Here is a 15943-nt window from a genome sequence, read left to right on the forward strand (position 1 = left end):
ATGAGGGACCTGGGAAGAGAAGCAAAGCAGTTCAGGGCTCTCAGGACTGAAAGAGCTGCTTTGAGTTTCTACAACTGCAAATCTGGAGTGGAGATAAGATATATAGAATCATAGAATGGTTAGGGTTGGAAGGGACTTCAAAGATCATCTAGTTCCAACCCCCCTGCCATGGGCAGGGAAACCCTCCACTACACCAGGCTGCCCAAAGCCTCATCCAACCTGGCCTTGAACACTTCCAGGGATGGGGCATCCACAACTTCTCTGGGCAACAAGATATTGCTTATCTTTGCTCACTAACCTAACCAGTCCTCCTTATTACGAGAGGAGACATCTACCCACAGCAGGGGAAGACTGGAAATGTTCTTGGAATGTTGCAGACTTGTTAAGTGCAGGTGATAGATATGGACAGATGCTTTTGTGTGTTGTTTATTCTTGAAAAGGTGAACTTTGGCTTTCCGGCAAAGTCTCAAATCGCCTCAATAAAAGAGCCATGTCGAAAACTTGAAAGGGTTGTTGAACACTTATGAAGAAAACGGAGCGGGTAGAGATTGACTGTCGTATCATGTTGAAGTGTGGATAAATGAACCTTTGAACTGCACCCTGCTACGAGCTTGAAGGTCTGAACATTACAGGAAATGTGTTCTTTGGTATCTCTGGGTTTGGAAGTATATAGTATGCTCTAAGTATTCTATATACTTTGTATACTTTGATATAGTATATCTCAGAGTATAATGAGGTTGATAAAAGTTTTGAGTATATCAGTGTTTGTACTTGTTGAAATCAGTTAGGTAACACCAGTAACTTTTTTTTCCCTGAGACAAAAGAATGGTTTTTATTGTTATACTTATTGACAATAAATGAATGTACCTAGAGAGAAATCCATGCTGGAGGTTTTCTAGCAGCTTTCGTTGTACTTTTTTATTACTTTGAGAAGGATGGGAAACGCAGGTCAGGTGCTGGGAGCTCAGCCTCCAGAACTTGTCTGTTTTCTTTGAGGGCTGGCAGGAACTGATAGGGAAGCTGGATGTTTCACGTTCCTTTTTGATGTCTCCAGACTTCACAGAAGAAAGGTAATGACGTGATAGCAAGTGTGGAGATTGGTGTCTGTCTACTTTCTGAGCTATGAAGTGAAAGCAGAGTTTGGTTGTGATGTTTTGATAATGAATAAATGGATGTTTGCAAGATGTTCGAACATGGAGACCCTATATTCTCACTTACTGATTGCCATGATAAAAGCAAAAGTTGTTCAGTGGTATTATCCAAAAGTCTTCTGTGTAACCACACGTGAAACACATGGTGTTTCCTAAAATGTTGGTCCTTGCAGCTTCTTGAGATGTCTGAGCTTAGGCTTCTGCCTAGAAGTGCTTTGGTCTGGGGAGGCTGACATCTCTCTTCATCTTCTGAATATGGAAGCAGAGCTTTGATGGTAGATTGATGGGAAACTAGGTGTGAAGCTACTGCAAGATCTCTGTTGTGATGTTAAGATACAGAGGAAGAAATGTGTAACTCATCCAACCTTTCTGGAGTTCACTTTGTGAGATAGGATTTGAGTCCAGTCTGTATATAGCAGCTGTAGTCACTAACAGTCAGACCTGCTATGCAGAAGACTCCACCTGGTCAAAATTCCTTTTATGCCGTGCAGTTTAGTGCCACTGTACCATCTCTCTGAAGGGCAGTATTTGCCCCACTGTGAGCGACCAGAGTTGCCTGTCATTTCTGACATGCAAAGGATGTCGCGAGTGAACATTTTTTGGATTCCAGCTGGAGTTTCCAGTTACCGTTTTTATAGTTGACTGCTTTTGTGGCTGAAAACTTGTGCCAGCTGTTGTCAACTTCAGAGCAAGTGGCAATCTGCCGTCTCAAGCAAATGTGGCTTCCACGTTTATTTTCGGTTTCGTGTTTGTTATGCTTATCATAGGTTCAAAATCCTGGCATAGCATCCTTGACCCTTTAGTAAGACTGTAGTGATTGCCTTTCGTGGTTAGAGCGTTAACTAACTTGCTTCATGCAAACAGAAAGTCCTGACCCATGTAATAATCAATTCAGGACCTCAGTAACTGAGGAAGTTTCATGTTATGATTTCCGCATGAGCAAAAGGACTTTTTATGTGATACGAAGACTGAGTGCAATAAAGAGTGACAAGAAATGAAAGTAAATGAATATTACAATGCATTTTCTTTTTGTGTCTCTGTTTGTTCTTGAACAGATTGAAAACATAGATGCATGCCTGAGTTTCTTGGCTGCCAAGGGGATTAACATACAGGGGCTGTCAGCAGAAGGTGAGTCAATCAGCTGTTTAAAATTTAATTTTGAAGGAGGAACCTGAATTACTGCTTGTGGTTGTAACCAGCACATGGAGTGTAATGGAAGATTACTATGGATGATTTGACAGTCTTTACTCCTTTTTCCCTATCTCAGTATCAAAGGTGGGTAAAATATATATCTAATCTCCACGCAGCTGACTTGTAAAAATAATCAATGAAACTGAATTATAATTCATTCACTTCTTTGTTTCCTTCTGTTAAAAACCAGAAATTTCTCACCTAAGTTCTATAATTGGCACATTGATCAGAGCGTAGATTTTACAGATACTTGAAGTGAGCTGCTGGTGTTTTTTTGCCTTTTGAGAAAGAAAGTTATTTCCTCATTCTTCAATTACTCTATTACCTAAAGAAGTATCCTGCTTTCTTTTTTACAGAAAGATTTTTTTAAAAATTTCTTTCCAAATGCACAAATCAGTAAAATCCAAATGTTTTGAACCAAAACAAAAGAGACATTTTGACCTCTTAATTAATCACTCTGGTTTGAAGAGCATCAGAATTTTTCTGAAACCCAAACATGACTCAGTGTACTATATTCCTTTATGCCAGTGCATGATATCTGTTGGGTTGTATGGTACCTTTTGGCTCAGAAGATGTTTAAGTGCTGCCTTAATTAAAAGATCAAACAGATTTCTGTCATCCTCAGCACCAGCTTTTGTTTACACTTTCATTTAAATATACTGGAAAAGCAATTGGGTTCAGTAGCTGCTAAGGCAAACTTTGAATATATTATGAGACATCTCCTTCAGTGCTTCACAGAACAGATGAGTTGGATGTGTGGCATCAGGTGAGACTTCAAATTAGACTTGGTGACTAAGCCTCTCTGCAAACTTAGTTTTGAGGTTGTATCATCAAATCATGCATGTGCTTTTACTTGCGCATGAATAACTTAATTGCCTGTATAAAGCCATGCTTTCTTCCTCTGAAGGAGTCCTATAGCTCAAACAAGGAAGACAAGAAAGGCTGTGTAGGTGTGGTGGGCTGACCCCAACTGACAGCTGAGCACTGGAGTGAATAGGAAGAGCAAAAGTGAGAAAACGCATGAGTCGAGGTAAAGATGGTTTAATGAGTGAGGGAAAGTGGAAGAGGAAACCAAAACAAGCAGTGCAAAGGCAATCACTCACCACCTTGCGCAGCAGACAGATGCCCAGCCAGTTTCGGAGCAATGGCTACCTTCCCAACACCCTCCCGCCACCCACCTCCATTTTATTACTGAGCATGATGTCATACGGCATGGGATATCCCATTGGTCAGTTGGGGTCAGCTGTCCAGCTGGTGTCCCCTCCCAGCTTCTTGCCCAGCTCCAGCCTGCTTGCTGGGGGAAAGCAGTGCGGGAAAAAGAGAAAGCCTTGACATGGTGCAAGTATTGCTCAGCAGTAGCCGAAACACTGGTGCCTTATTAATACTGGTTCAGTCACAAATCCAAAACCCAGCACCGTGCACGTTATGGTCATGATTTGAAGTCTTAACTGGAACACGCTTTCCCTTATAGATAAAAAATGATGTTATGAAATGTATGCTAGGTAACCACTGTGGATGAACTTTGCGGTGAAACTAGCATGTACGCAAGTTTTATATATGTACATTATAATTTTTTAAAATTACACAAATAAAAAAACTTTTATAAAATTAAAGCTATTATTTTTTAAAACAGTTATTAAAAATTACAATTTAAAATTACCTTTTGACATTTTGGAAAACACCTTAAAGAATTCCTTGCTGTCCTTGAAAGGAAGCCCCCTACCTCATCCTAGTCTATGAAATCTTATATGCCACTTGAAAAATGTGTATTTGAAATGTAATTTCACTCAGTTTGAAGTGGTTCCTAAGTGTGGAAAGCAAAGTAGCAGATACTTAGTACACGTTGTTCTCACCTGCTGTTACCACAACTAGTAGAAGAGGGGGCTGAAGGTTAGCTGTCTTTTTCTGTGCTGTATCCTTAAGCTGGGTTAGAACACCAGTAACAAGTATTTTCCTCCGAAGAGAAGCTTTAACATGGTCAGCCCAAGTACTGCCCACATTACATTCCTAGATAGCTCAGTTATAATCAGAAGAATTCTCATGTCAAGAAGAGAAAGTATGAGCTAAAACTTCCAGCAGAGGAAAGTTTGTTTACCAGGAAATGGTTTAAAAAGAAAATGCAACTGAGGCCCTAGTAAAAGCCAATTTCGACCTTGACATGATAGTTAAATATTTTAAAAATACAATAAATTTCACATTATTTCCCTGTCTTGATACAACGCAAAATCTAAGAAAAATAGCAGATTAGTTGATGAGAAGACTGTCTCGGTGTGCAAAGTTGACAGCGTAGTGTTGTTCCCCCTGGGGAAGGGACGTGTGATTACTGTTCATTGCACTCCCACCAAATCACAAGGCAGACGCAGCAGGATATAGGCTATCCCATGGCTTTGCTGATTTTGTATTTCTTCCTTTCTTTTACACTGTCTATGAATTAACATATTAAATCATATGGAAGCTGAGAAGAGACCAGTAATGTTTGCTGCCCACATAGGAATGAGAACATTTACTGACTGCACCACTAACACTGAAGGGAAGGATTGACAGCTAGAGAGAGGGAAGGAAGGAACTTTTTTTATAAAATGGAGTTGAATTCAACAATAAATTCAATTTCTTTTCTTAGTCACTCCTTAACTGTGCTAAGGAAGGAGTCTGAACACAAAATCACTTAAAACGAAGAGTGCCGTAACCAAACAAGCCAGTGTTTCTGCACAAGTGGCCAAGACCTGCTAGCTCAACTGCAAATAACTTTGTTTACTTCACTAGCAGATCCTCATCTAGGAGGAAGTAGAAGACACTGATTGCTTCCAAATGGGGATAAACATTGAAGTCTCTCCTGGGTTGCTTGGGAACACGTGTTTTTCAATAGTGCAGTTTTAGCGTGAAGGGAAGTGAAGGATTCGAAACTGGAATTTAAATGACTTCTAATTGTTGAAGTAATTTGGAATTTCATGTGTAGTATCCTTCCAGCATTAAAAAAATCTTGCTTTGATATGTGCATGCCACTTAGATGTAGTCTTTTTTTATGGATTTATACTGTGATGGTGCTAAGGATCTGCAGTCACCGATGGTGACCATACTGTGCTAGAGACAAGCCCCCTTCCCCAGCAATGTGGAGCCAAAAAGGCATTCCCCTGTCAAAGGTTCTTAAATCTGAGAATCTCCATTTGTGATTACTAAGGAAAACTATGGGGATGCTGGAAAATTCTTTTCCCTTCTTGCTGCAGTTTCTTATTGTCCATCGCTTTGAGCTGCCTCTCCATACTCACACTCTTAAACTTGTTTCCACACCGAGCTGGATTTTGGAGTCCTGGAATTGCAGCTGCCCAGCTAAGTTTGCCCTCCTTCACACAGTATCTTCTTGCTGCCAAGATTATGAAGATTAGGGAGAACATAAATGTGCAGTAGAAACTCAAACTGATGTCATAGATAGCAGCTGCACCTCTTCTGGGTGACAGATTGGCTGGGTACTGATCAGCTGAGCAAATGATGAAACCATAAAGGAATCAAAGAAAACATCTCGCTGGACTTTGGAACAATCATGATTCAGCTTAGATTTTAGCCTCTGAAGTGGCATTCATACTTCTCTAGGTAAACGAATTTCAGTGTATGCATTCTGCTGTGCTGCAGTTCATCCTTTTTAGGTCCTTTAGTTCCTGCCCAGTGTCAAGGTGGAATTGGTGGAATTCCTCAGCACAAATATCCCACAGCACTATTTTAAATATACCTGAGTAAGGCACTTACCATGCTGCTAAATTTTTGTGATACCACATTGAGTACAGTTATGTAGTCTTCAAAAAACTTACTCTTTAATTATCAAAAAACGCCTGCAGATCTCGTGTGTGGTGGGAATTAGTTCCTTCGTGTGTTTGCCTCCCTCATTTCTATGAAATTTCAAAATATTGTTCACATTCAGATCACGTTCCTCAACAGAGTCTATGAAGTTCATCCCAGAGCTGTTTTGGTAGCTTTGGATCCCTAACGTCAGCTTATAGCATGTGCTGACTCAGGTTGAGTGAGTCTGTCTGTACTTTGTGATGTATCCTGGACTGACTGTGAAGTATATCTGCTTCTCCACGTTTTGTCTTAAATTCAGACCTGCTTGTAGTTGTTTTGGCCCTTTCTCTCCCATCATTCACTGTGGAGAGAGTTTCCTGCTTTTTTTCACTGTGTTCTGTTCAGCAAACAATCTTGCCTCACCTCTGAAATGAACTAAGAAGGGTCGATGGGGACTGCATGCACAGTTCCTCAGTGGTCAACTGTGAGAGGCTCATGCAGAGCCACAGAAGCAGACAGCCGCTGTCTTTAGGGGTGAATAGTACAGTACATGACAGCCCTATTTTCTTGCAAGATAGATGAAAGCTGAGGAATGCGCGGTGAGTCTTGTACTCTTGCTAGCCAGTTTGGCTAACCAGTCTAGTCCATGTAAGCTAGTTCTGATTCAGATACAAAATAAGCTTTACAGAAGCAAATGCAAACAAGCTTGACTAAATAACAATGATAGACTGTTTTTCTTCTTCACTGGTTTGCTTTGATTTGTATTCCATACATAATTTATAGAAATTTCATTCACAAGTGTTAGAGGAATGACATAAGGATATTTCTCTACTAATCTATCCAGCAGACCTTTCTTTTCTTACCTTTTCTTTGTCCTGAACAGAATTTTTTTTTTTTTTTTTTCAATTTCCACCGAGTCTAGTGTATTTTTGTGAAGAAGAATGATTGGCAAGCTACAGTGGTGGAAGTTCCAGCTGTAGGTGAAACAAGCAGCAACAGAGATAAACCAGGATGGAAATTTCCAAAGGGTAGATTTGTGGGGATTCTCTGAAAAATAAATTCCAGTTTCCTCTCGAATGTCTAGAGCGTTTGTTTCAACAGTTTTGGGCTCCAAATTTAAAATGTGTGGGTGACATCGCTGTCCTTATCTAAGTTAATATGCATATTTAAGCTGATGCATGGACTGGAGGGGACTTAAAGCAGGAAGCAGTCGAGACTGCACTGATGGGCAGAGCGCAGTGAGGTTGAAGTACGCTTCGAAATGCTCTTTTTGTACAAAGTGCAGGGGCAAACTGCCAGGTGAATTACCTCAGTCTCTCTTTAAGATAAGAGAAACAAAACTACCTCTGAAAGTCCCGTTTGAAATATTTTGCTTAAAACCCAGAGGGAAAGAGACTGCTTCTTTTAAAACTCATTGAAGGTGTTTTTCTTTTGATTGTTATTTTTTTGGTCACCTTAGAAAAATGTCAATAGCAGGTTGTTCTTCTGATAAATACAGCAGAAGACAGACAGACATAGAAAGCAACGAGTTTTAGGTGGGGTTATTGTTATAATCACCTCTCACTTCACATGGAAATCCAGTCTTCGTTTCCAATGGCATGTAGCTTTGCTAAGTTGAAACATGCAGACCCGTGGTCATTGCTCTTATCTTCTGGCCTGTATTTGTGCAGTTAAGCTTCCCAGTGCCTCTGGATCTGTTTAGTTATGCTTCAGCCTGTGATTAAGTGCTACTTTCCTTACAGTTCCTATGAGTAATTTGAGTTCTTTGCTGAACTAAGGAGATCCTTTTTACTGTGTCTTTTGTGTCTGTTATACTCTATTGTCTAATTCCATGGGTGCCCTCCCTAGCTAAACACAGGCAGGTTAGGTAAGGAACCTGCCCCGTGCAGATGCTGATGGCAGCGGAAGAGGTTAGGTGTGTGGCATGACACTGCATGGGAGCAGGAATGGACTGGGAAAAGCGGAAATAGGCAGAATTCATTGGGATACCACTGTCTAGGAAGAGACTAAAATTGGCGAAGAAAACAAAGGAAGACAGAAAACGGCTGCTCGAGGGCCCTGGGATTGATAATCGCTTAAACAAGGGCAGTGATGGGAAGGAGCTCTGGTGGATGGACCAGAGTGCAGGGAGGAAAAATGGGTAAGGAAATGTAGTCATGAAGCAAGGGAGGAAAGGGAAGGAATATCCTGGATCTGTGTTGATGAGCAGGGCCACTTAGATAAGGTCTAGGAGTCACCGAGGAGACAAACATGGGCCAAAACAAAATTGAGGAAGAAAGTAAATTAGATTGGTGGCTAGGAAGAAAAGGTAGATTGAGGCACAGGTAGACAAGGAGACCAAAGCTGGAAGCCTGTATAGGAAGGGGAGCAAACTTTTTGAGCTGTCAGCCTGAGATTTGCTGGGTAAAGGGCCTGAGATTAAGAACAGTAGCTTGTTACACAGCAAAAATGAGCAATGTGAGCAGAAATGTGGCTGCGAGAGGGAATAAAGGATCAAGCAGGGCCCATTACAAAGTCAGAGCAACCTTTCAGCCAGAAATTAAACAGAAATTAAAATTCCGATTCTCACTTTTGTGCTTGGCCACTGTCTTGCCACATGTCCTTTTCTTCTTCTCTTGCACAGGGCAACAGTAAGTTTTATTAGTTCAAGTGATCTACATAATACATGCAAAAGTTCAGCTCTTTGGTGTAGCTTTTTAATTCACTTTTTTAATTTAGGAAGTTAAACGTACTAAATATTTAAGTTGTGGCACGTTATTAAGGTTCTCTGCAAGATCAAATTGGCCCTTTTGCATATTAATTACAATACAGCTGTTAACTGCACGTTCTGGTACGTGTCTTTATATTTGTATTTCTGTTTGGTTTTAAATTTTTGCATTTGATATTGCATAGAAAAACAGATTGACTTTTAGGAATTGAATGTTTATTCATTGACTGTCAAACTGTCTTTAGGTATTTTGGGTATCCATTCGTTATCTGCTTATGATAGTATCAAATTGGTAATTATCTGTTTTAACACAGCTATTTTACCCAATAATCATATTTTCTAGTGCAAAAATTTCATCAGATTTTCTTAGTGGAAACAATCAGTCTGATATTCCAGAAATGATATAAAGCTGTGTGATAAGTGAGTAGTTTCTCCTCCTCGTGCAAATTTAACACTGAGAAATCATTTAAAAGTGATTTTAAAAAACATTAAAGTGTTGTTCATACGCTTGTTGCGGGTTTTTGTTTGGGATTGTTTAGTTACTGTAGTTTAAAGGTACTATTTAAAGAAACTATCTTTTTAAGCACACTGGCGTTAACACACAGACTATAGCAGAAACGAGACATCGTGCAGTCACCGAAGGAGAAATTAGTTGTTTGTAGTTGGTGCTCACTGATCATCAGCTGTAATGCCGATAAGATGTGCAGAAAGCCCATCGTATCCTAAAGGAACTGAGCTCAGAGTGCCTTATGAGGAGTACAGTGGTTGACCCACTGTGCTATGGGGGAGGAACAGCAACCGATGGCTGACGTGTCACTTGTGAACATTGCCTTACAGAAATCAGGAATGGGAATCTAAAGGCCATCTTGGGCCTTTTCTTCAGTTTATCCCGATACAAGCAACAGCAACAGCAGCCACAGAAACAGCAACTGCACCACCATCCATCCCAGCAACCTCCCCCAGTATCCCAGCAAGTAGGGTCTCCATCCCAGTGCCAGGTCGGGGTACCACAGCAGCCGGTGCCAGCTTCGCTCCAGACTCCGTGCCAACAGCCCCTGCAAGCTGCGCAGCATCAGTTCAAAGCACAACCAGAAATGCAGTCAAGGTGGGGAAACTTCCTTTATGTTGGTGGCTTTGTTTTTTTTATTCATTGTTTATTTCTATTTTTTCTTCTTGTTAAAGGTCTTCAAAAGGCAAAGAAACTTCTTTCTTTAGTTCTACTCTAGAATAAAGAGTGTGTTGGAAATTGAATGCTGGGTAGCAATTGACGTCATACCTTTGGAAATCAAAACAGATGTGCTTAAATATGTTCTCAGTGTTGGAAATATGCAGTTCTACAAGTATAAAATACCTGCTAGTCCAAGTAACCACAGTGTTCTATAAGGACGTTTTTCTCAGTTTTTCTTCTGCTTCTTTCTACTCACAAAGCACGTATATCGTTGCCATTACAGAATATATACTTTAGGCATGTGAAAACCAACTTAGGTTCTCAGTTTACAAGAATTTCAGTCCTAAGAAATGGAGAGCTCTGACAGTGGTAGAAGAAATAGAGCTTATCACAGCTGGTGACAGTCAAAATCAAATCTAGGCTTATTGGTCAAAAAGAACTTGCTGCCGGCTTACATGAAAAATAATTTGCACAACTGGTGTTTGTTGGCTCTCGTAGATCAGAATGTAGATGAACAGAGGGTGTCTTTGTCCCTCGAATGTCTTTAATCCTAGGGGTGCTCTTCCCAGGTTAGAATAAAAGCAATTTATGAAAGTAGTACCACCACAAATACATGTACAGCCTTCTGCTTCTCTGACCCTTCCACTGCTCAGAGAGTGAGAGTTTCAGTGGGAATAAGTGGCTGAAGCCATATTTGCACAATTCCTAAAGTATGAAGGCTTTTCTTTTTTTTTTTTTTTTTTTAAACTACTGAGAGCTTATTTGGTTTTTGCTTATGTCTGTCTTTATGAATCATGCTCATTTTGGGTTGAAACAATGTTTTTGTGTAACTGAAAAACATAATGTTTCTACAGTATATATAAACTTGTACAGGAAATAATTACTGTGAACCAAAGATACATTTGAGCGTATTTCTGTGACTTTTCTGTCAAAAACATGCAGAGATGTATGAGACTATTGGAATATTGCTTTGATATTTTCAGTCCATTGTGTGGATTGTGCTGGGTTTCAAATACTTTAAAAATATCTAACCTGAAGGTCTTAAATGTCATGTTTTCTCAGTATATATTAAAGTGAAATTGTTCAGATTCTGCAGAAAAATACATATAATAAAAGACTGAGAAAGAAAAGAGTAATAAAGTTGGAGTTTGCACGTAGAATTACATGTTTATTACTTTATAAAAATTTATTCATTTTAGATTTTAGGTGTTTTGACATAAAGTTATACTTAGACAAGAAGCTTTTTTTTTCCCTGTGAAATTCACAAAATCTCTTTTGTCCCCAAAACTACTTACTAAGTTCAGTGGCTAAAAAAAACCAAACAAACAAACAAACAAACAAACAAGTTTCTTGGTTCAATGTTCTGTTCCGCTTTTTCTTTCCTGTCATACAGTGCATCTCCCAGGGACTCATCTCAAAGCAAAATCATCCGATTCACTCTTGGTCAGAAAAAGTCTTCTAGGTTAGAATTTCTTCATCTTCTGCAAAGCATGAATAATCCTTTTGCAATTTTTCTGGATGCATGTTAAGGGTTGCTGTTGAAAATAGTTTGCAACTAGGTGTTTTGCAAACAGCTGAAACATGGAAATGTTAGAATGGACTTTATTTTTTTTCTTTTTTTTTTTCAAGGTGTGGAATGCATTTTGGCCTGCAAGAAAATAATTTGATTTTCTTGTCCTTATGAGCTTTTGCTTTTGAGAACAAAACATGGTTCTGGGAGTTCTCTCCCCTCTGTACACGTCTGTATTAGTTGCATTTAGATCTGCATTGTTGAAACTAGCATCAGGCTAGCATCTTAGCTAGTAAAGAGAGCATCATGTGCACCATCTAGGGTGCACCACTAGAGCTCCTGCACTCCCCAGTGCTCTGAAACTGAGCACATTTAAGCTGGCATGATTGATAGGTATTTCAGTCTATTTTATTTCCTGAATCCCAGCATGACTTGCATGCCAGCTCGTATGACCATCTCATCTCAGTGATCATGAGGTTTGCTGTGTTATTCATGTGATTATTAATGATGTTTACTTTTACTACTACTGTATATTAAAATCTTTTACTAGGAATTTTTATATGGTTATATATTGGTAAATTATACTTTTCCATTTTTGCTAAGCTTGTGAACAATTACTTATGATTTTTATTCAGCTTGGCAAGTTTGTATAGATTGCTAGTTCTGCTGTATAATTTGGATTTATTTCCCCCATCTTATTTCTTTTACGACAACAGTGAAAGTCTGCAGTATAACCTCTGTTAAAATGTTCCACGTTTCCTTTTCATGTTCTCTCTTGATCATAATTACGGCTTGACAGTTCGTATTTGTCTAGAAGAGGTGCTGAAGAGTAGTAAAGGAGAGTGTTCTCTGAGCTCAGTACTTTATCTCTAATAGCAGGAAGCTAGAAACATCTCCTTAAATTTATTTTTTTTCTCTAGATTTCACAGGCACTGCTGTGAAATATCTTGGCCTGATACCAAAAGCAGGAGCTTAAAATCAGTCAGTTAAACTACAGGGGGGGAAAAAAAGTCAAAGAGAAATGATATCTTCTTCAAGAGTGTTTTTAGCACATATTTTTTTTTTTATTCTCAGTATGTTTTTATTGGCAGTGACAATACTGACTTGAATTGAAAAGTTGTCACTTCTTGAGTGGTTCCATGATTTGAGTAGCTTTATTTACTTTAAAATGTGACAGATTTGCAAAACCTGTGTGGGCATGTGTGGAGAGCCTTTTCTTATGCATCGATACAAGAACATGATCCCTTCCCTCCTGCCAAGCCCTGCTGGAAAACTCCCCTCCCAGTACCAAGGGCTCTAGTAGCCTTCCTGTGGTGGTTGGCCCATACTCACAATGTTTTATCACTGGGTAGAAACTTTCAGCTGAGATATCTTTTCCATCCTTCCTACCTGTAGGAAACCCAGCTCATTTCCTGTTAAGCAAAACAAACTCTTAATGGACTTGCTTGTCTTGGTGACTTCCAAGTTCTCAAGAACAGCATTTGTCCCTGGTTTGCCTCTGCTTCTTCCTATGTAGTCTTCTCTATGGTGGATGAAGCATCTCGGAAGTGTTCTCATTTACACCTTGCTGCAGTGATGAGTATGTACAACTTTCTAGCACACCTCTAGTGTTGAAAAAGGCTGGATAAATTTGAGGGGCTCATCTAAAAGGCTTCAGCAAAGTCAACCTCAGAACCATGATGTGCTGGGCCAAATCCGTGGTGGTTTGAGTTTGTAAATTAATTTTTAGTTTTGTATTTGTATGATGCCCATATGTCTTATCCTGTTCTGAGCTTTGAAAGCATGTGCATGCAGCTGCTGACATTTTTGCTCTTTTCCTTTACGTTTCTTTTCATATTTCCTATTTCTTCACTGGGCTTAGAGAAGTCAGTTTATATAGGAAGCCCTGCCAGACTCCTTCCTGGCTTCTCTTCCTTCCCATAGGCACAACAGTGGTTTGGTCGGTTGCATCCTCATTCTCTCTGATGACTGGGACTTCTTCATTTTAGCTTGTTATTGGCACAAGTTATTTAAGACAATTAGATGTTTGTGTTTTATATAATGAAGTTTTAAAGAGATTCTATCATACAGGAAATACAAAGATGGCAAAGAGTGGTCCCTTTTGTTGCTACTGTGGGTGACATGAACTGATTCTGTCTTTAATGTGATGTCCTTGCTTTTCAAAACAGTGAGCTGTTTCACTGACTCTCTTCAGTATACATTTTGAGCAACTACCAAATCTTTCAATTTTTAATATTTCATCAGTTTGGAATGTAGAAATATGTGCTCATTAGTGCACAAAATACAGTGCAAACATGGAAACTTTATGTATGAACTTTGACTTTGACGACCTCAAACACACCTATTGTTCTGAAATGTGATGCCAATGGCTTTTTAAAAAAGTCTTGCTCCCCTTTTGCCTGAAAAGCGTGAAAGTAGTATCCCTCCCTGTCTACTTACTCCAGAATCCTAACTATGGGTTTTTTTCTAAGCTAAATCTTGTAAATACAGGCTACAGTAAGGAAATGCTGGATGAGATTGACTCAGTTTAAACCAGAGACTTAAACCACCTCACTGATAATGTGGTTGCCCTAAGAGGGGGAACTTAAGCTTTGCATGATTTTTTTTTATAGGCTCAAATAGTTAAAGCAAGTTAAAGTCTCACTGGACTTGGCTGCTAGGCTTTGTAGTTTTCAGAGCAGAGATGTGTGTGGGAAAAGGCAGCCATGATCTGTCTTGTTATTTCCAAAATAAGAATAGCCCTTACGTGTCCAGCATATATATAATATGTGTCCAGCAATCTGGTTTTAAGAACAGTAGTGTCTCACTTAGCCTTAATCTTGTTCCAGTGGTATTGCTCCACCAAATTTACCTGCAGCTAATTCTAATTCACAAGATTTATTGCAAGTGATCATTAATTTTGTTTCAGGATTTTTTTTCTGACATCAAACAATTCATACCGCAGCTTGTTTGCCATATAATTTTCATCTAGGATGATTTTTTGATTTGTTCTTATAAAAACTCAGACTATTATGAGTATATATTTGTGGTATTGATCCTTTTATTTTCAGCTTATGCATGGTATTGCATAGTTTCTTGCCCAGAGTGCTATTTAAATATATTTAATCATATAATTCTTTCGTCAGACTTCCAGGCCCCACCACGAGGGTGTCCGCTGCGGGCAGTGAGGCCAAAGCTCGTGGTTCTCTTAGTGCCAACAATCGACGCAGCCAGAGCTTTAACAATTACGACAAATCCAAGCCTGGACTTCCCCCTCCAGCACCAACAAGTAGCAATGACAAAGGTAAGCACCTGAGATTTTGACATCCTCAGATTTTTCTTAATAGTGGCTTTGGGGGAAATTGAATTTTCCATTAAGTTCCAGAAGTTGCAAGACTATGTCAAAGCTGTGTGTTGTAAACATGACTCCTATTTGCAATCCAAAAACCAGCTGGCTTTTCTTGAGAAAGGTATCGTCCTTTATTATAGCTGAAGCTGTGACTTGCTGTCCTGAAGGTACAAGGAAAAAATAACTTCAAGAAAAATTGGCACTGCTGAAACATGTTTTTTCCATTTTGCTTCAAGCACAGATAAGGGGGAGTGAATTAATAAAAAAATAAGACATTTTGATGAGTGGTTTGACAAGAATTGAAAATGACCACTAAAGATTTCTTCAGTGTTTTTGTATGATAAATAGTAGCATTTGCTTTCCTTTCCTCCACTACTGTGGAAGATCCTTGAAGTTACAAAAGTACATGATTTAAGTCTAATTTCAAGAATCGGATAGTGTAGGGTTTGAAAGCAGGAACATGTTTCATAAACGGTGCAGTGAAAATGCGTCTATGGCAGCGCATCAAAAACACGAAGTACCCTGTTCTGTCAGAAGAGCTGCTTTTTTGAATGACATTTACTGCCTTTGTGTCCATTCACTAAGCTAATAATGTGACAGCATTCATTAGCTTGAGTCTGTAGCTCGGAGCTCAATAACGCAGCATTTACCAGCAGAGTTTTGGGGAATGTGACTGGTGAGAACTGAGCAATTCACTCCGGTCTCATGTGGACAAATCATTGGCATAGGCTGGCAGATAATTCAGTATCCTTAACAAAGTCATTGTCCTTACAAAAATAGATCAGCATTGGATTTCAGTACCATCTTCTTGCAGTCACTTGGCAGTCAAGCCCTTTAGGCTGAAGTCTCCTTGTTGTCCGTGCATAATTCGTATGAACAGTACAAGGATCTTGCTTGAGGGAAAAGTACTGGTCTGGTTCAACTTGCCTGTGGTTCTCATGGTTGTTTCTTTTCAGGAAATTGTGTTTTACCTTCTCTAGAAACTGTTGTCCTATGACTGCATGTTGTTAGATTTTGGAATACTGCCCCATGAAGCCATTACAGCCCAAAACCTCATCTTGTGATGATGGCAATGGAGGGGCCTCAGCATCCTCCAGAGACATCCTGAATCACC

General features: G+C 39.5%; 1 protein-coding gene across 1 annotated transcript in view; it reads left to right on the plus strand.

Moving 5' to 3' along the window:
- NAV2 (neuron navigator 2) overlaps positions 1 to 15943 on the plus strand; it is a 240549-nt gene that overhangs the window by 93780 nt on the left and 130826 nt on the right. Inside the window, 3 exon segments of the mRNA XM_086614125.1 lie at positions 2207 to 2279; positions 9661 to 9928; positions 14627 to 14784. Coding sequence (XP_086470251.1) covers positions 2207 to 2279; positions 9661 to 9928; positions 14627 to 14784 — 499 coding nt within the window.

The sequence above is a fragment of the Tauraco erythrolophus genome, chromosome 6 (genome assembly GCF_009769465.1).
Source record: "Tauraco erythrolophus isolate bTauEry1 chromosome 6, bTauEry1.pri, whole genome shotgun sequence".
NCBI lineage: Eukaryota > Metazoa > Chordata > Aves > Musophagiformes > Musophagidae > Tauraco > Tauraco erythrolophus.